Raw genomic sequence first — 27,043 nt, 5'->3', positions numbered from 1 at the left:
AAATATTCAAGTTAATAAAAAAAAAAAAAAAAAAATAAACAAAGACATCATGAATTTTGCAGGCAAATGGATGGAACTTCAGAATGTCATCACAAGTCAGGTAACCCAGTCCCCAAAGACATGTATGGTATGTACTCACCTATAAGTGGATATTAGGTATAAAATACAGGTATCATGCTACACTCCAGAGACCCAAAGAAGCTAATCAAGGAGGAAGGCCCGAGCAAGGAAGCTTGAATCTCCCTTATAAGGTGGAATAAAATAATCATAAGAGACAGATGAGGGAAGGAACTGGGAAGGAGGGGACATCTCCAGGAAAAGACAGAGACTTGGGATAAGGGAGGTCCCCAAGAGTCAATGGGGATGACCTTAGCTGTGATTCACAATATTGTGGATATGGAACCTGAAGAGACCACCTCCTGTAGGCAGGCAGGAACCCCAGTGGAGTGACAGAGGCACCAACCCACCAGCAAAACTTGCAGCCCCACATTTATCCTGTCTACAAGAAATACAGGCATGGGGGATGGAGCGGAAACTGAGAGAACAACTAACCAATAGCCAGCCCAACTTGAGATCTATCCTATTGGCAACCACCAATCCCTAACACTCTTGACAATCCGTTATGCTTGCAAACTGGATCATATTGTCCGACCAGCAGATGACTCAAACAGATATAGACTCCCACATCCAAACACTGAATGGAGCTTGGGAACTCTTATGGAAGAATAGGAGGAAGGATGGTAGGCCCCGAAGGGGATAGGAACTCCACAGGAAGACCAACAGAGACAACTAACATGGACCCTTGGGGATCTCAGAGTCTGAACCACCAACCAAAGAACATACATGGGCTGGACCTAGGCTTCCCCACACATATGTAGTAGATATGGTCTTCATGTGGGTCCTGAAAAACTGGAACGGAGGCTAACCAAAAGTTGTTGCCTGTATGTGGCATATGTTCTAGCTAGGATGCCTTGTCTGGCCTCAGTGGGAGAGGAAGCGCCTAGCCTTGCCGAGACGTGAATGCAGAGTGGAAGGGGGATACTCAGGGGCCCTCTACCTGTTCACAGAAGAAGGGGGGAAAAGATTGAGAGAGAGGGAGAGAGAGAGGAGAGGGGGGAGAGAGGAGGGGGAGAGAGGAGAGAGAGAGAGAGAGAGAGAGAGAGAGAGAGAGAGAGAGAGAGAGAGAGAGAGAGAGAGACCGGGAAGGGGACAGTGAGAGGGATGCAAAATGAATAATTTAGAAAAATTAAATAAAAAAAAGTGAGAACTCTAATTTACTTTAAAGATAGAGAAAGGAAAGGATGCAAAATGACATCAAGACTAGAAACAATCATTGTAACTGTGAACTCACAAGCACTGTACCAAGTTGACAAGAGATAAACTGCGTAAACTATCTGTTGTGGGAGGGGAAGGGGCTCAGAGAGCCCTGCCCGCTATTGCTGACCTATTGCCTATGAGTAAGTTCTGAGAGAAAGAGTATCATTTCCTTCAATTATGTAACTATTGCTAAGCCCATGTGGTTCTAAAGCATAGATACAAATCCATAGTCACACAGATGTCCCGTTTAAACCCAGTGAGTTGGAGAAAGAGAACAAAGAGAGATACACAGAGAGAAAAACAGGGACAGGCAGATATTTTTAGTGATAAGTTAAGTAGGGACAATAGAGAGGAGAATATAGGATGAGAGTGGTCACTATGCAACATTTAGACATGTGAAATCAAAGAACAAAATAAATAATTTTAAAAGAACAAATATTTTGTGGTTGAAACTATTCATCTGTATGTGCACAAAATTTTATATTTTAATGTGTCCTATAATATGGCCTAGTATGTATTTCTTTGGCTCAATCCTAGTTGGAGTTTATTGAATTTATTGAATATATAAGTCATATATACCAGATGCTGTTAACCATTACTTCTGTACATATTCTCATATTTTTGGTTGTGAGCCTAGCCTTGAACGACTGAGCCATCTCTCCAGCCCATATTTTTAACGTTGTTTTCTCTATATTATCCTTCTGGATGCTTTTAACTTGTAAGTTCAGTGGCTTAAGTATGCCCCTTATGATCTTCTTGTTTTGTTTACCTTTAATTCTTTCTGATATTTGTCTGAGAGAATCATATTATTATCAAGTCCACTAATTCTTTCTTTGCCTTCTCTAATATGCTAGTTTTCTCCTCTCGTGTTCAATTGCTGTATCTTTAAACTCCAGAATCTCATCACTCCTCTTCCTAATTTGTATCTCTTTAATATTTTCATTTTGTTCATAAATCATATTCCTGGTCTTACTTTGCTTCTTTGTCTATGATTTTTCTTTAACTTGCTGAACATAACACAGACACTTTTCAAAGTCTTTACTAGTAAGTCTTGTATCTAGACATCTTAAAAGTTAGTGTCTTTCAATATACTTTCTTCCTTTGAACAGGCCACCCTTTCGTCTTGCTTTAGATGGCTTGTGACTTTTTCTTATTGGGCTTTGAAATGCTGCAACGTAGCCCCTCTTGAAATCAGATTTTTTTTCATTTTCTTTGACCTTTCTTTCCTTCTTTTTCTTCTTTCTTTCATTTATTCCTTCTTTCCTGGTGCCTGCATTTCTAGCTAGCTTTCTGTCCATGTTGGAGGGTAGTGACCTTTCAAGCTACTTTTACAAACCTATCTTCTTTCGTGTGCATTTACTGAAATCTCTGCTTATATTAGATTCACTTGTGTTCTTGACTCAGATTAGCTTGAAAAGTCAAGAGCAGTAGAAGTTAAATAGCAACATTCTATTTCAGTCTTTACATATGGCTGTGTGCCACAGTATTCCTTCACTTCTTAGCCTTATACTGAGCTTAAGAATTAGCCTGAGGTGAAAGCTCTAGGGCTTCTCTGCTCTTTTATGAGCATATGCCTTGCTCGAGGCATATGCACATCTTCATTAATTCACACATATTTAGACTAAATGTTCTAAAGTAATCCCTCCACTTGTCTGTTTCCAGACATCAGATGTTTTCTTTCATGTTTCAGTCATCATCTTTTGCCTGAAATGTTTACAATTGTTGGTCCACTTTACAGAACTTCTCGATAGGACTAACAAACAAAACCCAAGCTGTGAATTAGGTAGAAATAGAAACCAGTACCATCACACAATCTTCCAGACAGTGCCCTGAACAAAATAAACATACGACACTCTGCCAACTCAGGGAGCAGAGCCCCTGAGTGGAAATGCTAGTCCCATTGTCAAGGCTGCAAACACACCTGGGAAGGGGGTGAGGGCGTGGTAAGCAAAAGCACCACAGTAGCCTCCTACTAATGAGACTTTTCCCTTTGCTTGATTCAACTTGGCTTTGGTACTTAGTGTCCTTTCCAGTTGCTTTGGTAAAATACTCTTGACAAAAGAAACTTAAGAAAGGATTTATTTCAATTTACAGTTTCATAGAGTTAGAGCGTATCACAGCAGCAAAAACATGGAGGCAGGCATGAAAGGCATGGTGACAGGAACAAAAGGTTGGTTGGTCACACTGAATCCACTCAGAAAGCAGAGAATGAGCAGGAAATGTGTCTAGTTGATAAACCCTCAAGGCAATCCCTCACTGACTTACTTCCTCCAAGGAGGCTCTTCCCCCTAAAAGCCACAAAAACATTGCAAAGAGTTCCATAACCTGGGGACTGGGTGTTCAAAGACAAGAGGCTATGAAGGAGCACTCAATTAAAATCACAACATTCTGCTCTTGATATTCATTGGCTCATGGCTACTTCTTGAAGCAAAATGCATTCTGCCTAAATTTAAAAGTCCCTATATTCTTATTCTTTAAGAATCCCAACATAATTCGAAAGCCCAAAACCTCTTCTGAGACTCAAGGCAATATTTTAACTGTAAACTTTGTAAAATAAAAATAAATAAATAAATAAAATAAACTATAGTATTTTCAGTATAACATGATGAAGAGTATATACTCCAATTCCAAAGTGGAAGAACTTTACATAGGAAGGAATATTAAGACCAAAATAATCTTGGCCTTGAATGAAATATGAGAGTCTTATTCCTATCTCTCCTGATCTGCAGCCCATAACATACATGGCCTATATCCTAAGCTGGTTCCACTACTGATGGCTTCCCTCAGCATATGTCCCATGGCCCTGCCACTCCAGTAGCCTGTGGAGCCATCCCACTGCAACCTATGTACAGTGTAGATTCACACGATGACCTCTTGGAGCCTCCTTGAAGAGACTCCAAGCCTGTAGCATATCCAGTTCTTACTGTTCTCTGAATCTATAAAATAGGACTCTATGACTCCATCTGTCTTGCACTTTCCATGTCTGCAAAATGAGTACCATGCATTTAATGTTTCCAAGCTCTACTGCCATCTTAAGCTATAACCTGGCTGTACATATTCAGCTTCTGTGTGATGACCCCAAGGAAATACTGCTCTAGGCACTTGCTCTCATTTGGGAGGAAGTCCTTAAGTTTAAGCTTTCTTCCTTCAAACGTATTTTGTTCTTCTCAATTTGGAGCCTCTTGTGCACGAAGTCTTGCCTATAGTGCATCTTTCCCACTGTCATGATTCAGTAGGTTTCTCTTCAGTGGTGCTAATCGCCTTCACAATTGTGGCTAAGTTTTGTCAGCATCAAACTGAGCCCTTGTCTGTATTCATATTTCCATTGTCTAGCAGTACATTTTATTTCAATCCAACTTTCCCTGAATTCTCAGTCATCAGCAGAATAAAACCAATTTTTTTCTTTTGGTCAAAATAGCACATGAATGATTCTTTCCCGAGTTCCTCATAGAATCGTTATTTCCTTCTGGAATCGCATTAGATACGCCTTGAATATTCACATTTCTCTCGTTATTGTCTTCCACTCTCCCACAAGAAAGACACAGTATAGTTTGTTTACAGCATCCAAGGGCATTTCTCCTCAAAAGCTCTAAAGTTTCAATATCCCTCCCATGAACCAGTTCCGAAAGTTTAAGAATCATATAGTTACATACATCACAGCTATAACGGTACTGCTTGATACCAATATTCTATATTGTATTCTGCATATAAACTATTTGCCAAAAACAATTTAATGAAGGAAAAGTCTGTTTGGCCTCCATTTCCATGAGGTATGTTTTACCTTTGCAGGAAAGGTGTGGTGACCAGGGCTGGAGTGGCTGGTCACATTGCATACAAAATCAGGAAGCAGGGGGTAATCGCTGTGCTCAGCTTATTTTCAATACTTTATTCATTTTGCAAGCCCAGACCATAGGATGGGATTGCCCATACTTTGTATCTCTCCCTGCCACAATCAGCCAAACTTAGAAAATCTCTCACAGATGCACCCAGACATTGGTCTCTTTATAGATTAAAGTACATAATCAGTATTTTTAAGGTTTCCTTTTAAAGAGATTATTTTTGTTTCAATATATGTGTATGTGCATGGGTGGGTGAGTTTGCATATGCAAGCGAGTGCAAGTGCACCCAGAAAGGCCAGGGAGAATATAAGATTCCCTCATGCTGGATTTCCTGGAAATCTAAGAAGGTGCTATGAACTGCAAGAGCGGTTTATGGTTTTTTGTTATTAAGCTATCTCTTTGGTCCTGGAAATCATCATTAGCTTTGGTGAATATAATCTCCTGACACTCATGCATGCACTTTTATTCATCTCTAGATTATGTATAGTGTGCAATATAATGTAAATGTTAAACATAAAAGACTGGGCTAGAGAGATGGCTCAGTCCTTAAAAGCACTGACTGCTTTTCCAGAGGTCTGAGTTCAATTCCAAGCAACCACATGGTGGTTCACAACCATCTGTAATCTTCTGGTGATCTTATATATACATAAGAAATAAGACTTTTAAAAGAAATGACTCCATGAATAAGGTTCTTGCCATATTTACCCTGACTATATGTTTTTTGAAAACCTAAAAAATAAATAAATAAATAAATAAATAAATAAATAAATAAATAAATAAAAGATATTCTGCTTTACTATGGAAACAAAGAATAAGTCTGTATACCTTAAGGAAGATGGGACTACTATCATTAGTATCACAGAATACAAACAAAACATGAAGCAACAATGGTCAGATAATGAGCATGAAAGAGAAACCCAAGTCCTAGAGGCTCCAATAAGGTGTACTAGAAATTGCTCCATTTATGTGTTTGGCCTTGTACTTGCCCTTTGGAAAATTGAAGTTTTACATTTGCAGGACTTTCTAGAATTTTTTACAAACATTTTCTCTTTGCTCTTTTCAGAATATAAGGGTGTCAATGCCAGGTATCTGAAAGTCTGTATAACCTTCCAAGTACTCATAACGTTCAGAGAGTCAGAAATATTTCCCTAGTAGTGTACCTGAGTTCTCATTGTCTATAACTGATACCAAATGCAGTATATATTGGGTTAATATCCAGTATCCATTGGGTTAATAAGTTCATAAATTCTGATACAGGGCAACCAATAGGTGAGCTCCTACATAATTCTAGCCTTTGCTCTGTGAGTCATACGAAATCTCTGGCGAGTCCAGTGACATTTTACTGTTCTTTATCCAGGCCAAGATTGTTCTGTTGAGGGTCTGGCACTTCCTTCTTTGCTGTATAAAATGTTTCTTCTCAAGGTCTTCAAACGAATGACTACATCTATCAAGGAACTCTCTGAAAGGCTGAAAGTCTTCACAGTGCATGAATGATACCACTCAAAGGTTCATCCTGGCATTCAGTTGCTGGTTTCACAGGTCATTCATTGACCAGAAAAGGATAAATTCATTAGGAAGTGAATAGCCTTTGTTCTCATCAGCTTATAGCTAGAGGAAACTAAGAGTTCTTAACTAACCCCGTCAAAAAGTAGGCCCAGTGCTTTAAATAGCTTTTTTTTAATATGCTCTTATTTCTATCATGAAAATATGACCAAATAGGAGGTATTTATTCCCACCTTGTTGGTTCACTGTACTATCCTATTTTGACTTGCTTTTGTGTCACGTGAAGCATAGTGCAAACTGAGAGTCATCAACCTATTCCATATACTATTTAGTAAATCACTACTGGTAAATCTAACTCAAAGGTGTGAGCTAAAACCCTCACACTATTAAAGACCATCCCAAAGCAACATGTTGTAGGAGAAACCAGTACGTGGTGAGACTAAGTCTTCCATCTGAACTTTCTTTTTCAATGCCAGTAAGTTATATTACAGCTAAGTAGCAATATATTACTTGTATAATTTGCTGAATGTTCTCTTTCCAGTTCATTGAAGATTATCTGATATTCTTTTTTAAGGGTTATTAAGGTAGTAAAAAGCAGACATTTATTATCACTGAATTAGTAAGCAGCTGAACTTCAGATGAATATTAAGATCCAGCATAAGTTCTTGATCTTCTGCATTTCTAGTGTAGACTGTGGCTCTTCCTTCTCTGGGTTCATTGGCCCCTGTGAATCAAGGGTTATATATAGTTTTAGGGAAGCAGGCATGAATATCCAAGGAGGACAAAGGCTGAAAGCTGAGGTACTGAGATACCTCATTAGCATAGGGAGGCGTCCAGAGATCTCAGGTGCTTGCTGAACTGGTTCTTATCAGGAGAAAGTAAACTGAACCTGTTATCTAACCAAGGTTAGGTGACATTCTGCAGGTAGAGGGTTTAGGGGTTTTGAGCTATCTAAGCAAGTTTAGCAAAGGAGAAGCCCTGCTGACAATGGGAATCCACCATTTTGTACTGACCTCTGGGCTTTTCGGAAGGGTAATGTCAGACTTTTACCTCAGCAGCACAGTAACAATAGTGTCTTCCAGGACCTGACCTTTGTTGCTCTGTTCCAGCCCTCTATCCACTACCAAGGTATGTCCACGTTTCTCCAGAACACAGGCTTTTTCCAGACTTTGTATACGTGCTTACAGTGGATTTTTCATTTATGTAATATCTATTGTCCTGTACCAGTCCTTATATTATTTTCAGAAAGTTTGCCCTGATATCTTTTGTACAATTAGGAATGTTCCACACCCTGTGTATTTTTTCATTTTTATCATATACAGTGTGATATTGCCTGGCCTGTTGAATTTCTATGTAAAAGAATTCATTTATTGACAAGTTGGTTACTTAAACGACTGTCTCTTGCTACATGGTGTTAGATGTATTAGATTTTATTTCTGTCTTTCTCATTACACAGTATGATCCTTAAAGGTATGGACAGTTTTTATCATTGAGCCAGCACCCAACACTAACGACAACACAAAAAAGATGTCTCATAAGTACCTGTCAAACGGAGTCTAAATTGTGACTATATTTCATAAAGTGGGGGGTTCTTAATCTATAAAACCTTCACAGTTGTGTTTAAGAAAAAAATTGAGTTGAATTAAGGCAAATCTAAAAGCCATTTGCAAAGCAAAACATTTGGTTCAGAAAGGGAGCTTAACAGTTTAAATGTGTTTTGGGTTGAAATGTTTCCTCTACTAACAGGCATTTCTAAAATGTGTTTTTGCTGCTGAGGGTAAAAAAAAATGTTTTAAGGCATTAGGACACTGAATGATAAAAACATATCCAGCCCTCAGACTAGAAAAGTGATAGTCAGGAGAAATGCTTGCAGGCATAGCTTCTGCTTCACACGGTTTCAAAATATTTCCCTGGGTGAAATGTTCTTAGAGACACTTGAAATTGAAAGAATCATGCTTGCCAGCCTCACTACTAGCATCGTTTCATGAACACAGAGGCCAGCACATTGTCGAAAAATAAGAGCAATATTGATTCCACCTAGCAACAATTAGCTCAATGTAAAGATCAAAACAAGAAAACAAAAATTCGAAGTAACCCAAGGTAAAGATCAAAATAGCCAACGAAAAATAAGCTTAGCACATCTAGCCCCAAAGCGAACTCACCAGTCATGAAATAGGATTGCCTCAAACGCCATTTGATAAATAAACAGGGAATGACACATGAAACATGTTAAGATAGGTTAAAGTACCTATGGGTATATATAGATGTCTGCACAAATTCAAAGTTTAGAAAATATGCAAAAGACAAACAATCCTACACACGCAGTCACAAACCACTATATATACATTTCCCCTGGAGAAAGAAATAGATTCAGACATAAGCCATAGCATTATGGTAAACCTTCAGTATTATGCTAAACTCACATTTTATACTGATATATATATTATATTATATCATATATATATATTATATATAACTTCCATTCTTTTCATTAATTGTAAAATTAGAAGTTTTTGTTTTTAAATTTAACTTACTAATCTTTTATTTTTTACACTCCAGGTTTTATTCCCCTCCCTGTCCATCCTCGGACTGGTCTGCATCCCATACCTCCTCCTTGTCCCCTGTCTTCAGGAAGATCTCCAACACTCCCACCTCCCACCCCACCAGACCTATAAACACCCTGGGGCCTCCAGTCTCCTGAGGGTTAGGTGCGTCTTCTCTGACTGAACACAGACCCAATAGTCCTCTGCTGTATATGTGTTGGGTGTCTCCTATCAGCTGATGTATGCTGCCTGGTTGGTGGTCCACTGTCTGAGAGATCATGGAGGTCCAGGTTAATTGAGGCTGCTGGTCCTCCTACAGGGTTGCCCTCCTCCTTAGCTTTATCCAGCTTTTCCCTAAATCAACCAGAGGGGTCAGCAGCTTCTGTCCATTGGTTGGGTGCACTCTTTCAGCTGCTTGTTGGGTCTTTCAGGGTGCAGTCATGATAGGTCCCTTTTGGTGCGCACTCCATAGCCTCAATAATATAGTGTCAGTCCTTGGGGCCTCCCCATGGCCTGGATCCCACTTTGGGCCTGTTGCTGGACCTCCTTTTCCTCAGACTCCTCTTCATTTCCATCCCTGCAGTTCTTTGTGGCAGGAACAATTGTGGGTCAAGAGTTTTTGACTGTGGGATGGCAACCCCATCTCTCACTCGATGCCCTGTCTTTCTGTTGGAAATGGGCACTACAAGTTCTGTCTTCCCATTGGAGGGCATTTCATCTAAGGCCCCTCCCTTTGAGTCCTGAGACTCTCTTGCCTCCCAGTTTTCTGGTACATTCTGGAGGGCCCCCCAACCTCCTACTTCCCTAGGTTGCCTGTTACCCTCCTTTCTGCTGACCCTCAGGGCTTCAGTCCTTTCCCCCACCCAATACCAAATCATGTTCCACCCCCCCCCACCCCGTCCCCTTTCCCACCAAGGTCCCTCCCTCCCAACCTTCCTTGTGGTTGCTTTCTTCTCCCTCCCAAGTGAGATTCCGGCATCCTCACTTGGGCCCTTCAGCTTGTTGAAATGTTTGAGTTCTGTGGAATGTATGTTGTGCATTCTGTACTTTTTGGTTTTTGACTATTATCCACTTATTAGTGAGAACACACCATGCATGTCCTTTTGGGTATGAATTACCCCACTCAGGAGGATATTTTCTAGTTCTATCCATTTTCCTGCAAAACTCATGATGTCCTTGTTTTTAATAGCTAAGTAGTACTCCACTGTGCAAATGAACCACCTTTTCTGTATCCATTCTTCTGTGGTGGGACATCTGGGTAACTTCCAGCTTCAGGCTATCATAAACGAGGCCTCTCTATGAACAGAGTAGAACATGTGCCCTGTGGCCTGGTGGGCCATTTTTTGGGTGTATTCCCAAGAATGGTATTACTGGGTCTTCAGGTAGATCTAGTTCCAATGTTCTGAGGGGCCTCCAGATTGATATAAGGTAGAATCTCAGGGTCATTTTGATTTGCATTTCTCTGATCACTGAGGACTTTGAACATTTCTTTAGGTGCTTATCAGTCATTTGAGATTCCTCTGCTGTGAATTCTCTGATTAGTTTTATATGCCGTTTTTTAATTGAGTTGTTTTGTTTTTAGGTTAACTTCTTGAGGTTTTTTTTCTCCCTTTCTTTGCTTTGGACGGGAACAATTCTGGGTTAAAATTTTTGAGCTGTGTGGGTAGCACCATCCCTAAACTGGGGGCAGTGCCTACCTACTGGAGGTGGTCTCCACAAGCTGTATCTCTCCTTGTTGGGTATTTTGGTTAAAGTCATCACCACTGACTCCCCTGGAGTCTGGGACTTTCTACTGGCTAACCCCAGTTCCCCATCCCCCACTTCTACTTGTTACAATTCAATTACCTTACCCTCTGTACTTCTCTTCTGTCCCTTCCAATATATGTCCCTGCCTCCTTCCCCACCCCCCTTCTTTCTCCCTTCCAGGTCTCTCCCTCCCTCTACCTCCTGTGATTATTTTGTTCCCCTTTCTATGTAGGATTGAGGCATTCACATTTTGGTCTTCCTTTTCCTTGGATTTCATATGGTCTGTGAGTTGTATCATGGATACTCTGAGTTTTTTTCCTAATATTCACTTTTCAGTGAGTACACACCATATGTATTCTCTTATGTCTGGGTTACCTCACTCAGGTTCCATCCATTAGCTTGCAAATTACATGAAGTCAATGCTTTTTTGTTTGTTTTATTCGATATTTTATTTACATTTCGAATGTTAAACCCTTTCCCAGTTCTCTTCCATAAAACCTCCTATCCCATTCCCCCACCTCCTTATCCTCGAGGTGTCCCCCCAATCCACCCACCCCCTCCTGCCTCCCTGCCCTTACATTCCCTTACAATGGGGCAGGACCAAGGGCTTCTCCTCGTATTGGTGCCCAACAAGGCCATCCTCTGCATCATATACATTTGGAGCCATGGCTCTGTGGATGTGTACTCTTTGGATGGTGGTTTAGTGCCTGGGAGCTCTGGTTGGTTGGCATTGTTGGTCTTATGGGGTTGTAAACCCCTGATGCTCCTTCAGACCTTTCTTTAACTCCTCCATTGGGGACCCCGTTCACAGTTCTATGGTTGGCTGCAAACATCCGCCTCTGTATTTGTCATGCTCTGGCAGAGCCTTTCAGGAGACAGCTATATCAGAATCCTGTCAGCATGAACTTCTGACATCAGCAATATTGTCTGGGTTTCATGGCTGTATATATATCGACTGGATCCCCAAGTGGGGCAGTCTCTGGATTGCCTTTTCTTCTATCTCTGCTCCAAATGTTGTCTCCATATTTCCTCCTATATTTTTGTTCCCCCTTCAAAGCTGAAGCATCTGCACTTTGGTTGTCCTTCTTCTTGAGCTTTATGTACTCTATAAATTTTATCTAGGGTAATTGGAGCTTTGTGACTAATATCCACTTAACAGTGAATGCATACCATGTGTGGTTTCTTGTGATGGGTTACCTCACTAGGTATGATATTTTCTAGATCCATTCATTTGTCTATGAATTTCATGAAGTCATCACTTTTAATAGCTGAGTAGTACTCCCCTGTGTAAATGTACCACATTTTCTGAATCTATTCCTCTGTTGAAGGGCATCTGGGTTCTTTCCAACTTCTGGCTATTATAAATAAGGCTGCTATGAACATAGTGGAACATGTGTCTTTGTTATATGTTGGAGCATCTTTTGGATATGTGCCCAGGAGTGCTATAGCTGGGTCCCCAGGTAGTACTATGTCCAATTTTCTGAGGAACCTCTAGACTGATCTCTGGAATGGTTGTACTAGCTTGTAATCCCACCAAAATTGGAGGAGTCTTCATCTTTCTCCACATTCTCACCAGCATTTAGACCTGAGCTTTTGTTCTTAGCCACTTTGATGGGTGTAAGGTATCAGTGTTCTTTTGATTTGCATTTCCCTAATGACTAAGGATATTGAACATTTCTTTAGGTGCTTCTCAGCCATTAGATTTTTGTCAGTATAAAATTCTTTGTTTAGCTCTGTACCCCAATTTTAGTAGGGTAATTTGAGTCTCTGCAGATTAAGTTCTTGAGTTCTTTGTATATATTGGATATTAGCTATATATCAGATTGGTAAATAGCTTTCCCCAATCTGTTGGTTGCCATTTTGTCCTAATGACAGTGTCCTTTGCCTTACAGAAAATTTGCAATTTTATGAAATCCCATTTGTCAATTCTTGATCTTAGAGAATAAGTAATTAGTATTCTGTTCAGGAAATATTCCTCAGTGCCCATGTGTTCGAGGTTCTTCCCACTTTTTCTTCTATTAGTTTGAATGTATCTGGTTTTATGTGGAGGTCCTTGATCTACTTGGACTTGAACTTTGTACAGGGCAGTAAGAAAGGATTGATTTGCATTCTTCTACATGCTGACTGCCAGTTGAACTAGCACCATTTGTTGAAAAAGCTACTCTTTTCCCCAGTGGATGGTTTTAGCTCCTTTGCCAAAGAACAAGTGACCATAAGTGTGTGGGTTCATTTCTGGGTCTTCAATTTTATTCTATTTGTCTACCTGCCTGTCTCTGTACCAATACCATTCAGTTTACTTTTTTATCACAATTGCTCTGTATTACTCCTGAGGTCACAGATGGTGATTTCCCCAAGAAGTTCTTTTTTTATTGTTGAGGATAGTTTTCACTATCCTGGGTTTTTTGTTATTCCAAATGAATTTGCAAATTGCTCTTTCTAGCTCTAAAGAATTGAGTTGGAATTTTGATGGGAATTGCATAGAATCTGTAGATGGCCCTGGGCAAGGTGGACATTTTCAAAATATTAATCCTGCCAATACATGAGCATGGGAGATATTTCCACCTTCTGAGACCTTCAATTTCTTTCTTCAGAGACTTGAAGTTCTTGTCATATACATATCTTTCACTTGCTTGGTTAAAGTCAAACTAGGTTATTTAATGTTATTTGTGACTATTGTGAAGGGTGTCATAATTTCTTTCTCAGCCTGTTTATCCTTTGAGTAGAGGAAAACTACTGATTTGTTTGAGTTAATTTTATATTCAGGCACTTTGCTGAAGTTGTTTATCAGCTGTAGGAGTTCTCTAGTGTAACTATTGAGGTCACTTAAGTATACTATGATATCATCTGCAAATGATGATATTTTGACTTCTTCCTTTCCAATATGTATCCCTCTGACCACATTTTGTTGTCTGATTGCTCTGCCTAAGACTTGGAGTACTATATTGAATAAGGAGAGAGAGAGAGAGAGAGAGAGAGAGAGAGAGAGAGAGAGAGAGAGAGAGAGAGAGAGATGTCTGCCTTGTCTAGTTCCTTATTTTTAGCGGGAATGCTTCAAGTGTCTCTTCATTTGGTTTGATATTAGGTACTGGTTTGCTGTATATTATTTTTCCTATGTTTAGACATGGGCCTTGAATTCCTGATCTTTCCAAGACTTTTAACATGAAGGGATGTTGAATTTTGTCAAATGCTTTCTCAGCATCCAATGAAATGATCTTGTTGATTTTCTCAAAGAACCAGCTCCTGATTTTGTTGACTCTTTGTATAGTTCCTTTTGTTTCTACTTGTTTGATTTCAGCCCTGAGTTTGAATATTTCCTGCTGACTAATCCTTTTGGGTGTATTTGCTTCTTTTTCTTCTAGAACTTTTAGGTGTGCTGTCAAGCTGCAACAACAAAAACAACAAAAGGCCTGCATACACAGGGAACTTGAACAATGCTTTACTCAATGATAACTTGGTCAAGGGAGAAATAAAGAAACTAAAGACTTTTTTGAATTTAATGAAAATGAAGGTACAACATACCCAAACTTATGGGACACAATGGAAGCAGTGCTAAGAGGAAACTTCATAGCTCTGAGTGCCTCCAAAAAGAAACAGGAGAGAACATACATTTGCAGCTTGAAGTATGAAATTATTTAACTTTAGGACAGAAAAGAATTTTTTAAATTATATAATATAATCACTCATATTTTAACCCATTAAAACTTTGTAATTAAATATTTAAAAAAAAAAAACTTCTTCTGCTCCCTGAAGACACCACATCCTGAGGCATCCCAACGAGACCTGCTGCACTCAAGGCATCTGACTCCACAGCCTGAGCCATTCCAGAGCAACTGACGCAACAGCCTGAAAGCATCCCAGGAGATCCACTGTGCACAGGGCAACTGAGCAACTGATCGCCAGCTTGTCTGCTACCCCGAAGACACCACAGCTTGAAGGCATCCCAAGAGTTCCTCTGTATACAGGACAACTGGGCAACCAACACCACAGTCTGAAGACCTCCCAGGGGTTCCATGGAATGCAGGAAAACTGACCCAACAGATTGAAAGCCTCACTGAAATTCTGCTGTACACAAGGAAATGGGAACCACAGACAATAGTTGCTTCCCTGGAGAACAGCTTCACACAGGACAAGAGCTTGACTGCTCCTCTGAAGACCCAACAGTCTAAGGGCCTCCTAAGAGATCTACTGGAGCCAGGGCAACAGATCAGCAGCTTCTCTGCCCCTCTGAAGATCCCACAGTTGGAAGGCCCAACAGGAGGTCTGCTGTAGCCAGAGCAACAGACCTACCAGGAGACCTGAAGCAACCCAGGGACAAAAGAAGCCGGCTCCAAACAGAGTCACCCAAACCAGCCAGCAACAGGGATAACCAGATGGCAAGAAGCAAGCACAAGACCAATATATTGTTGGCAACAGAAGCCAATATATGTGGGCATCATCAGAACCCAGTTCTCCTACCACAGCAAGCCCTGAATGTACCAACACACCTGAAAACCACGGAACTGATCTAAAATTCTATCTCATGAAGATAATAGAGTCCTTTAAGGATGATATAAATAACTCACTGAAAGCAATACAAAAAAAAAAAAACACACACAAATAAATAGGTAGAAACACATAAATCCCTTAAAGAAATGCAGAAAAGCAGGAATTAAAGACCTAAAACAGGAAGTAGAAACAATAAAGAAAACACAAATGGAGACAAACATGGAAATGGAACACCTAGGAAGGAAGTCAGGAATTAGAGATTTAAGCATTACTAACAGAATTCAAGAGATAGAAGAGAGAATCTCAGGTGTAGATATCATAGAGGAGATTGACACAACTGTCAAAGAAAATTCAGAACATAAAAATCTCCTAACCCAAAACATCCAGGAAATTCAGTACACAATGAAAAGATCAAATCTAAGAATAATCGGAATAGAGGAGAACAAAGATTCCCTGCTCAAAGGATCTGACAATGTCTTCAACAAAATCATAGAATAAAATTTCCCCAACCTAAAGGAAGAGATGGAAATAAAGGTACAAGAAGCCTATAGAACACCAAATGAATAGACCAGAAAAGAAAACCCTCTCATCACATAATAATCAAAACACTAAATGCACAGAACAAATAAAGAATATTAAAAACTGAAGGAGAAGCAGGCCAAGTAACATAAAGGTAGAGCTATCAGAATTACACCAGACTTCTCAACGGAGACACTAAAAGGCAGAAGAACCTGGTCAGAGGTCATGAAGACTCTAAGAGAACACAAAAGCTAGCCACGGCTACTATACCCAGCAACATTCTCAATCAACATAGATGGAGAAACAAAAATATTCCAGGACAAAACCAAATTCAAACAGTATCTATCTACCAATCCAGAGCCACAGAGGATCCTAGGAGGAAAACTCCAACATAAGGATATACCTACACCAAAGAACAGATAAGAAACTAAGCATCTCACAACCAAGCGAAAAGAAGAGAACCACATGCACATAAAGCCATCTACAAAAACAAACATAAGAGGACTTAACAGTCACTGGTCTTTAATATCTCTCAATATTAATGGACTCAACTCACCTATATAAATATATAGATTACAGACTGGATACACAAACAAGATCTAGCATTTTGCTACATTTAAGAAAGACACTTCAATAACAAAGACACTATCTCAGAGTAAAAGGAAGGAAAAAGGTCTTCCTAGCAAAGGTCTCAAGAATCAAGCTGGAGTTGCCATCCTAATATCCAATAAGATAGAGTTTCAACCAAAAGTTATCAAGAATGATGAGGAAGAACATTTCGTATTCATAAAAGGGAAAATCCACCAAGAGAAAGTCTAAATTCTGACCATCTATGCCCCATATGCAAGGGCACCCACATTCATAAAGGAAACTTTACTAAGTTCAAAACACACATTGAACCCCACTCAATAATAGTGGGAGACTCCAACACCCAACTCTCACTAATGGACAGGTCATTGAAACAGAAATTAAACAGAGACACAGTAAAACTAATAAAAATTATGAACCAAATTGATTTAACAGATATCTACAGAACATTTCGCTCTAAAACAATATACCTTCTCTTAGCACCACATGGTACCTTCCCCCAAATTGACCATATGATTGGTCACAAAACAACTCTCAACCAACACAAAAAGATTGAAATAATCACATGCATCCTATCAGAACTCCACAGCGTAAGGCTGGTCATCAATAACAGCAAAAAACAACACAAAGCCCCCACACAGGTGGAAACTGAAAAACTCTCTACTCAATGATAACTTGGTCAGGGAAGAAATAAAGAATTTAAGACTTTCTGGAATTTAACAAAATGTTGACACATCATATTAAAACTTATGGGTTACAATAAAGCAGTACTAAGAGGAAAATTCATAGCACTAAGTGCCCTGGTAAAGAAACTAGAGAGATACCACACTAGCAACTTAATAGCATCCCTGAGAGCTCTAGAACAAAAAGAAGAAAACACACCAAAGAGGCGTAGAAGGCAGGAAATAGTCAAACTCAGGCCTGAAATTAACCAAATAGAAACAAGAGACTAATACAAAGAATCAACAAAACCAAAAGTTGGTTCTTTGAGAGAATCAACAAATTGATAAACGCCTTAGCCAAACTAACTAAAGGGTCCATAGCCAGTATCCAAATTAACAGAAATGAAAAAGGAGATATAACAATAGAAACTGAGGGAATTAAAAAAAACCATCAGATTTTACTATAAAAGTTTATACTCAACAAAACTGGAAAAATCTAGATGAAATGAGTGGTTTTCTAGACTCTATGAAGCCATAATTTCTCTGATACCTAAACCACACAAAGACCAACCAAAAAAGAGAACTTTAGACCAATCTCACTTATGAATATCAATGCAAAAATTCTCAAAAATTATTTTTTATTTTCTTTTCTTGGATATTTTCTTTATTTAAATTTCAAATGTTATTCCCTTATCTGGTTTCCCCTCCAGAAACCCCTTATCCTGTCCCTCCTACTCTTAATCTTAATTTTATTATTTAAATACTTAGTTAATTTGTAGTCTAGCTTATTTTTGTCCCTAGAAATATGTTATCAAGTCAATGGCTTCCCAAAAAGAAAATCTTCAGATGTTGAAAAGATGGCTCACTTGCTGATCAAGCATGAGGACCTGAGTTCAGATCCTGTCAGCCAATGTAAAATTGCAGAGCATGATGAGACATTCTTGTAAATCGCAGTACTTCAGAGAAAACAGTATAACCCTGGAGGGTCAGTGGCAAGCCAACCAATACTCATTAGCAAGTCCCATGTCCTAATGGAAAAACCCTGTCCCCAAAAAACAAGGTAGATGGCTCCTGAGGAACAAAAACTGACGTTAGTCTCTGGTCTCTACACCCATTTATATGCAAATGCTTATCCACACATATTTATATACAAATAAAAATATACACACATATATATATATGTGCACATATATTTGAATAAATTATAGTTCATCCTTATTGGTCAATACTAAATTACCATTACAAAGAAAAAGAAAGTAAGAAATCAATCAACCAATCAACCAATCAATGTAGGCAAAATTTTTGAACATATTCTGATAATGAAATAATAAATGGAACAATAATGTTATAGTAAAATGTGTTATTTTACTTATGGAGCATAACAAATTGCCACTTAATTTAACAATGACAGATATCATCCCAGATTTTTAGAGTTGCAGAATACAGTCACAGGCTACCATAATCTGTTATTCTGTCACAAGGTTGCTGTCACACTATAGGCTGGGGACTCAGGCATCTGATGGGTCAATACAATAGGCTCTGCTTTTCAGTCCACTAAGAAACTATAGCAAGGACCAGACCTTTGAGGACATAACTTTATCATGTCACTGGGTCCAGCCACATTATAGCCTAGAAATTTAAAATGTCAGGAGTATGAGGAGGAGGACCTGTTGAAAGAAAATTTTCATGATTTCTGCTTTCTACTCTAGGCCAATTATGCATTTTATGTGCATAATATGAGAAAGAATAGAATTAGAAGAAGGCATTCAGTAGGAGATCTGAGTGGCCTGACAGAGAGAAGCAAAAAATTTAAAAAAATGATTACCAATACCGAAACACTTACACACACACACACACACACACACACACACACACACACACACAAATGCACACATGTGTGTGGGTATATGTGCATCTCTTATACACTTTCAGGTTTTAAATTTTTAGCCAAAGGTTTACAAAACGATGAGGTTGTCTTGTCAGGTAACAGAATACTCACAAGTCAATAAAATTTACTCTCCCATTTACTGGAGAAACATCAATGTGTCTGGACATTTGGCTACTTCGTGGGTTCCTTCAGCCTTCTTTGCCCCTCTGTTTCTCTTTCATGCCCCTAACACTAGGTAGGAGACAAAGAGGGGCAGAGGGGAGAGAGAGGGAGAGAAAGAAGTTCCCTGAATAAAGTGAGGGATAGAAAAGGAGACAACATTATCTCTTCCTGCTGATTAGGGGTGTGGGGGTCCTCTGGGCAAGTTTGCTCTTTCACCATCAGGGTATCTGAATTCTTCTTCTCATCCCGTTTGACATTACTACTTGACAAATCTCACAGCATCCAACCACAAACTAACACCAGCTACCAGGACTCTAGCATTTATCGATTCTGTAAAATGTCCCCAGAATTCCAAACATAACACACTTGCAAAAACTATCTGCAGCTGGCAAAGTCATGTCCCTGCTAGAGCACAAAGCAAATCATAGTCACCTGCTGTGTACAATCTGAAGCAGCCCGATATCTCACACTCGGGAATGAAATCAAAAAACACATTCTCATAAAATGTCTGTGTTTAAAAAAAAAAACTGAAATTCTCAGTGTTGGAAATGTTAGTGAAGTCCAAGACAGTTAAGCCAATTAGTATTGAAAATTGAACTCCGAACAAGATGGATTGAGTCACAGAACTGTACAAACTTAGATATTCTTTCTATTCCTTAGTCAAGAAAGCTTCCACTCTGGGTCCATTTAGTGTTTGATGGCTTGGGATTACTACAGGCAGTGGGTATTTATCAGCTTCCAGGAGCTCAGACCCCTGTGTTCTAAAATATAGCATGAGTTTCTTCATTACTTAAGCAAGATCAAAATTTTCCTTTTCATCAGGAAAAGAAGAATACACTGCAGAGAACTATTTCAGCAAAATAATACAAAATGCATGCTATTTTTGCGTTGTATATATGTTTTGTTTTCTGATATAAACATAGAAGTATGGGGAGATAGTAGGCAGTTGTGTGAGGTTCATCACCTGTTTTCACATGCATACCTTTGCCTGTTTGATACGCTGTTTCCTCCAAGTTTGCCCACAACTTAAAGTCTTCTGGAGACACAAGACTTCCACTACTAACCAGGAAAACCTATGCATATGATTCGATAGTGGCAAACATGTATGACTTTTGAACATTGAAAAGAGCGAATAAAGAAATAAAATTTGTTTTTACTGGGTTTAAAGATTTTTGCACTGTTCTTGACAAAAGAGCTTTAACTTCTTTAAAAGGCTTTTTTTTCTGGCAATGGTGCCCTGTATGAATTATTTCAGGGCTGAAACGGGGAGTAGACACAGCAGCTTGAATATGAAGGAAGTGGAGCAAAGCAGGTAGTGTGCAATGAAAGAGATGGGAGAGGTCATTTGGACACTGAACAGTGCATTAGGAGAAGTAAGGCAAGCTTGCCAGCCAGCATAAGGACTAATCATGGACAAAGTCATACATTTAAGGAGACACTCATGATACATATCTCCACATGTGTATTTTCACGTCTATGTCCAGTTACTCAATTGTCCAAATAGAGTATCTGGATTACTTGAGTTGAGCTTATAGGGTTGAATTTTTGCTAGCAGAATGATAAAGAAAGGAGCAAGAAAGATTAGAACACCTGTACATAAGAAAGCAAAATACACAAGCCGAGTCGCACACAAAGAAAAGAACATGACAAGCAAGAAGAAGTAGTAAGAATGTGGTGAATGAAAGATCATGAACGTAGCTGAGTTTGAGGAATTTGGAAAATTTGGAAGGCCAGAGAAAGTGTCACAATCATATCAGAGAGTGGCAGTAGGTTATGGTCTCTTTAGAAGATTAGTGGCTAGGAAGCCACATGGTTGGCTTTTTTTCCTGAAGATTCCAATTGAGGTTCTAGGTGGTAGATATTCTGACAAATATGAATCATAATAATTTCCCCTTCCTAATCTCCAATCCAACTTGGTGGGATCCTGAAATAGACAAAGCTGTTGAGAATAGCAATGGCCTAACACAGAGAAGAAAAGGAACTGAAGGTGTGCAGAGGTCAGATCGTTAGGTCAGAATTATAAACATCTACATTTGGGGGCAGAGAAGTTTGGGGAAAAAATGAAAATAATCTGATGGAAGCCACGCCTGATTCAGGATTAATATTATTTAACAAATGCAGTTAGAAGCACTGGAAAGTAGAGCAAATCAGAAAGAAATTAATGTTCATCAAGGAAAACGAGACACTGCAGAGGTCACTATGTCCTTGTAAACAGCTAACAACCAAATTCAGATCAGATGTGCCCGGCAGGGCAGTGAGGTGACAGAGAACGGTCCCTCTCACCCCTTATCATATAGCAATTCTTGTGCTAGTTTGGTTTCTATGACTGAGCTACAGCACTGATCAACATCAATTTGAGGAAAGAATGGTTCATTTCACTTTACAATTAGAGTCCATCAAGTCCACCATGACACAAGTCCAGGAAGAATTCATGAGATGCACCTGGAGGTAGGAACTGAAGCAGAAGTCATGGAGGAATGCTGCTCACTGGTTTGCTCTCCACGGCTTGTCTGTACTGCATTCTTAGTCAACCCAGAACCACCTGATCAGAAGCAGCATATCCCACAATGGGCTGGGCCTTCCCTCAACAATTAATAATTGACAACATATCTTCCATATTTGCCTACAGGGCAATGTGAAAGAAATGTTTTCTCAGCTGAAAACATTTCCAGATAATTTTTGTTTGTGCTGAGTTAGCCAAAACCAAGTCAGCACAATCCCTGAAGATGGGGGAACCATTATGCAACAGTATTTTGGGGAGTTAGCATGAACTGCGCACATGGACTCCTCACAGCAGCAGTGACTGTATACAGAACACCTTGCACAAGATCAATCCAACCAAAATCCCAGCAGCAATGGAAAGAGGGCTTGACAAATTCCCATCCCTAGCTGAAGAGCTTTTGACAATTACTGGTTGTTGTGGGAGTGTATGTGTCAATTTTTTTAAAGATAAGGCCGCAGATCTGTTCCTCCCTGTTCCAGAGACAGCCACATCTTCTCATGCAGTGCCAGCCTCGTCTCATAGACAAGATGGTGAAGGTTGCCACAATTACTCTTATACCTAAACCACACAAAGACCCAACAAAGAAAGAGAACTTCAGACCAATTTCCCTTATGAATATCGACGCAAAAATACTCAATAAAATTCTGGTAAACCGAATCCAAGAACACATCAAAACAATCATCCACCACGATCAAGTAGGCTTCATCCCAGGCATGCAGGGATGGTTTAATATACGGAAAACCATCAATGTGATCCATTATATAAACAAACTGAAAGAACAATACCACATGATCATTTCATTAGATGCTGAGAAAGCATTTGACAAAATTCAACACCCCTTCATGATAAAAGTCCTGGAAAGAATAGGAATTCAAGGCCCATACCTAACCATAGTAAAAGCCATAGACAGCAAACCAGTCGCTAACATTAAACTAAATGGAGAGAAACTTGAAGCAATCACACTAAATTTAGGGACTAGACAAGGCTGCCCACTCTCTCCCTACTTGTTCAATATAGTTCTTGAAGTTCTAGCCACAGCAATCAGACGACAAAAGGAGATCAAAGGGATACAGATTGGAAAAGTAGAAGTCAAAATATCACTATTTGCAGATGATATGATCGCAAAAGTTCCATCAGAGAGCTACTAAACCTGATAAACAACTTCAGCAAAGTGGCTGGGTATAAATTTAACTCAAATAAATCAGTAACCTTCCTCTACACAAAAAAGAAACAAGCTGAGAAAGAAATTAGGGAAACGACGCCCTTCATAATAGTCCCAAATAATATAAAATACCAAGTAAATGAAAGATCTGTATGATAAGAACTTCAAGCCTCTGAAGAAAGAAATTGAAGAAGACCTCAGAAGATGGAAAGATCTCCCATGCTCATGGACTTGCAGGAGTAATATAGTAAAAATGGCCATTTTACCAAAAGCGATCCACAGATTCAAAGCAATCCCCATCAAAATACCAATCCAATTCTTCAGAGAGTTAGACAGAACAATTTCCAAATTCATCTGGAATAACAAAAAACCCAGGATAGCTAAAATTATCTCAACAATTCTGTGTTTCAATCTCAGTGATTCTGGGGGAATCACTATCCCTGAACTCAAGCAGTATTACAGAGCAATGGTGATAAAAACTGCATGGTATTGGTACAGAGACAGACAGATAGACCAGTGGAATAAAATTGAAGACCCAGAAATGAACCCACACACCTACAGTCACTTGGTTTTTGACAAAGGAGCCAAAACCATATAATGGAAAAAAAGATAGCATTTTCAGCAAATGGTGCTAGTTCAACTGGAGGTCAGCATGTAGAAAAATGCATATCGATCCATGCTTATCACCCTGAACAAAGCTTAAGTCCAAGTGGATCAAGGACCTCCACATCAAACCAGATACACTCAAACTAAAAGAAGAAAAAGTGGGGAAGCATCTTGAACACATGGGCACTGGAAAAAATTTCCTGAACAAAACACCAATGGCTTATGCGCTAAGATCAAGAATCAACAAATGGGAGCTCATAAAACTGCAAACCTTCTGTAAGGCAAAAGATGCTGTTGTTAGGACAAAACAGCATCCAACAGATTGGGAAAAGATCTTTACCAATCCTACAACAGATAGAGGCCTTATATTCAAAATATACAAGGAACTCAAGAAGTTAGACCACAGGGAGACAAATAACCCCATTAAAAGTGGTGTTCAGAGCTAAACAAAGAATTCATAGCTGAGGAATGCCGAATGGCTGAGAAACACCTAAAGAAATGTTCAACATCTTTAGTCATAAGGGAAATGCAAATCAAAACAACCCTGAAATTTCACCTCACACCAGTGAGAATGGCCAAGATCAAAAACTCAGCTGACAGCAAATGCTGGCAAGGATGTGGAGAAAGAGGAACACTCCTCCATTGTTGGTGGGATTGCAGACTGGTACAACCATTCTGGAAATCAGTCTGGAGGTTCCTCAGAAAATTGGACATTGAATTACCTGAGGACCCAGCTATACCTCTCTTGGGCATATACCCAAAAGATGCCCCAACATATAACAAAGACACGTGCTCTACTATGTTCATCGCAGCCTTATTTATAATAGCCAGAAGCTGGAAAGAACCCAGATGCCCTTCAACAGAGGAATTGATACAGAAAATGTGGTACATTTACACAATGGAATATTACTCAGCTATCAAAAAAATGACTTTATGAAATTCATAGGCAAATGGATGGAACTGGAAAATATCATCCTGATTGAGGTAACCCAATCACAGAAAAACACACATGGTATGCACTCATTGATAAGTGGCTATTAGCCCAAATGCTTGAATTACCCTAGATGCACAGAACACATGAAACTCAAGAAGGATGACCAAAATGCGAATGCTTCACTCCTTCTTTAAAAGGGGAACAAGAATACCCTTGGCAAGGAATAGGGAGGTAAAGTTTAAAACAGAGGCAGAAGGAACACCCATTCAGAGCCTGCCCCACATGTGGCCCATACATATACAGCCACCCAATTAAATGGATGAAGCAAAGAAGTGCAGGCTGACAGGAACCGGATGTAGATCTCTCCTGAGAGACACAGCCAGAATATAGTAAATACATAGGTGAATACCAGCAGCAAACCACTGAACTGAGAACAGGACCCCCGTTGAAGGAATCAGAGAAAGGACTGAAGAACTTGAAGGGGCTTGAGACTCCATATGAACAACAATGTCAAGCAACCAGAGCTTCCAGGGACTAAGCCACTACCCAAAGACTATACATGGATGACCCTGGGCTCCGACCTCATAGGTAGCAATGAATAGCCTAGTAAGAGCACCAGTGGAAAGGGAAGCCCTTGGTCCTGCCAAGACTGAACCTCCAGTGAAGGTGATTGTTGGGGGGAGGGCAGTAATGGGGGGAGGATGGGGAGGGGAGCACCCATATAGAAGGGGAGAGGGAGGGGCTAGGGGAATGTTGGCCCAGAAACCGGGAAGGGGAATAACAATCAGAATGTAAATAAGAAGTACTCAAGTTATTAAAAATGGAAGAAGAAAAAAAAAGATGGTGAAGATCGGTGTGAATGGATTTGGCTGTATTGGGTGCCTGGTTACCAGGGCTGCCTTCTGCTCTGCATCTGGCAAAGTGGACATTGTTGCCATCAACAACCTCTTCATTGATCTCAACTACATGGTCTACATGCTCCAGTATAACTCTACCCATGGCAAATACAATGGCACAGTCAAGGCTGAAAATGGGAAGCTTTTCATCAACAGGAAGCCCATCACCATCTTCCAGGACCAAGATCCTACTAACATCAAATGGGGTGATGCTGGTACTGAGTATGTCATGGAGTCTACTGGCGTCTTCACCACCATGGAGAAGGCTGGGACTCACTTGAATGGTGGAACCAAAAGGGTCATCATCTCCATCCTTTTGGCTGATGCCCCCATGTTTGTGATGAGTATGAACCATGAGAAATATGACAACTCCCTCAAGATTGTCAGCAATGCATCTTGCACCACCAACTGCTTAGCCCTCCTGGCCAAGGTCATCTATGGCAACTTTGACATCATGGAAGGGCTCATGACCACAATCCATGCGATCACTGCCACTCAGAAGAATGTGGATGGCCCCTCTGGAAAGCTGTGGCATGATGGCCATGGGGCAAAACAGAACATCATCCCTGCATCCACTGGTGCTGTCAAGGCTGTGGGCAAGGTCATCCCAGAGCTGAAAAGGAAGCTTACTGGCATGGCCTTCTATGTTCCTACCACCAATGTATCCATTGTGGATCTGATATGCCGCCTCAAAAAACCTGCCAAGTGTGATAACATCAAGAAGGTGGTGAAGCAGGCATCTGAGGGCCCACTAAAGGGCATCCTGGGCTACACTGAGGACCAGGTTGTCTCCTGTGACTTCAACAGCAACTCCCACTCTTCCACCTTTGATACTGGGGCTGGCATTGCTCTCAGTGACAACTTTGTAAAGCTCATTTCCTGGTATGACAATGAATATGCCTACAGCAACAGGGTGGTGAAACTCATGGCCTACATGGCCTCTAAGGAGTAAGAAACCCTGGACCATCCACCCCAGTTCAGCAAGGATACTGAGAGCAAGAGAGAGGCCCTCAGTGGCTGAGGAGTCCCCATCCCAACTCAGCCCCCAACACTGAGCATCTCCCTCACAATCCATCCCAGACCCCATAATAACAGGAGGGGCATAGGGAGCCCTCCCTTCCCTCTTGAATACCATCAATAAAGTTCATTGCACCCACAAAAAAAGGTAGGCTGTCCATGTTCCTACCCCAACCCACATATTAGTCACACTATGTACACTCAATGTATTTAAAAATGATTGTGTGCTGTAGACAGAAAAAAGTGGTAGTTGAAATATGGACATAGTTTGAGGGGATGAAGTATGAGTAGATTTGATCAAAGCACATTGTATATGTGTATGAAATTCTCAAAGCATAAATTTAAAAACAGATCAGAGACTGCCTACAGATACCTGTTGTCACAGTTAAGTAACATGGGTAGATTAGATAATGTATGACTCTTGTTGTCCTCTTTTAGCTTTTAAAAATATGACCTACAAACTACAGAGCAATAAAGAGACAATTACATAACAAATGCTAAGTTCCGAGAAAAATTCAGTTTCATAGGGAAATAGGCTGGCACTTTTGACTGCTGGTGAACCATGCCTAGGGACAACCTGTACAGTAAACCCAAGAGAAGAGCTGCCCAGCTGCCAATCAATCACGCTATCAATTTTAGCTGCTCCATGCCTGTTTGTGTTTTGATAAGTGTG

General features: G+C 40.0%; 1 protein-coding gene across 2 annotated transcripts; it reads left to right on the top strand.

The window, feature by feature from the left end:
- The first annotated feature begins 22,270 nt into the window (after positions 1–22,270).
- Positions 22,271–26,305, top strand: LOC116893737 (glyceraldehyde-3-phosphate dehydrogenase-like). Of its 2 annotated transcripts, XM_032895450.1 has the most exons (2): positions 22,271–22,291; positions 25,307–26,305. In XM_032895450.1, exons 1-2 carry the CDS (start codon positions 22,283–22,285, stop codon positions 26,303–26,305), a joined length of 1,008 nt encoding a protein of 335 aa, XP_032751341.1. In that variant the 5' UTR covers positions 22,271–22,282. The 2 variants fall into 2 exon arrangements, with proteins under 2 accessions (XP_032751341.1, XP_032751340.1); XM_032895449.1 differs by lacking the exon at positions 22,271–22,291 and having other exon boundaries at positions 25,298–26,305.
- The last annotated feature ends 738 nt before the right edge of the window (positions 26,306–27,043 follow it).

The sequence above is a fragment of the Rattus rattus genome, chromosome 2, assembly GCF_011064425.1.
Source record: "Rattus rattus isolate New Zealand chromosome 2, Rrattus_CSIRO_v1, whole genome shotgun sequence".
Taxonomy (NCBI): Eukaryota; Metazoa; Chordata; class Mammalia; order Rodentia; family Muridae; genus Rattus; species Rattus rattus.
Note: the sequence above shows the minus strand (reverse complement) of the source record. Positions and strands in the feature narration are given on the sequence as shown.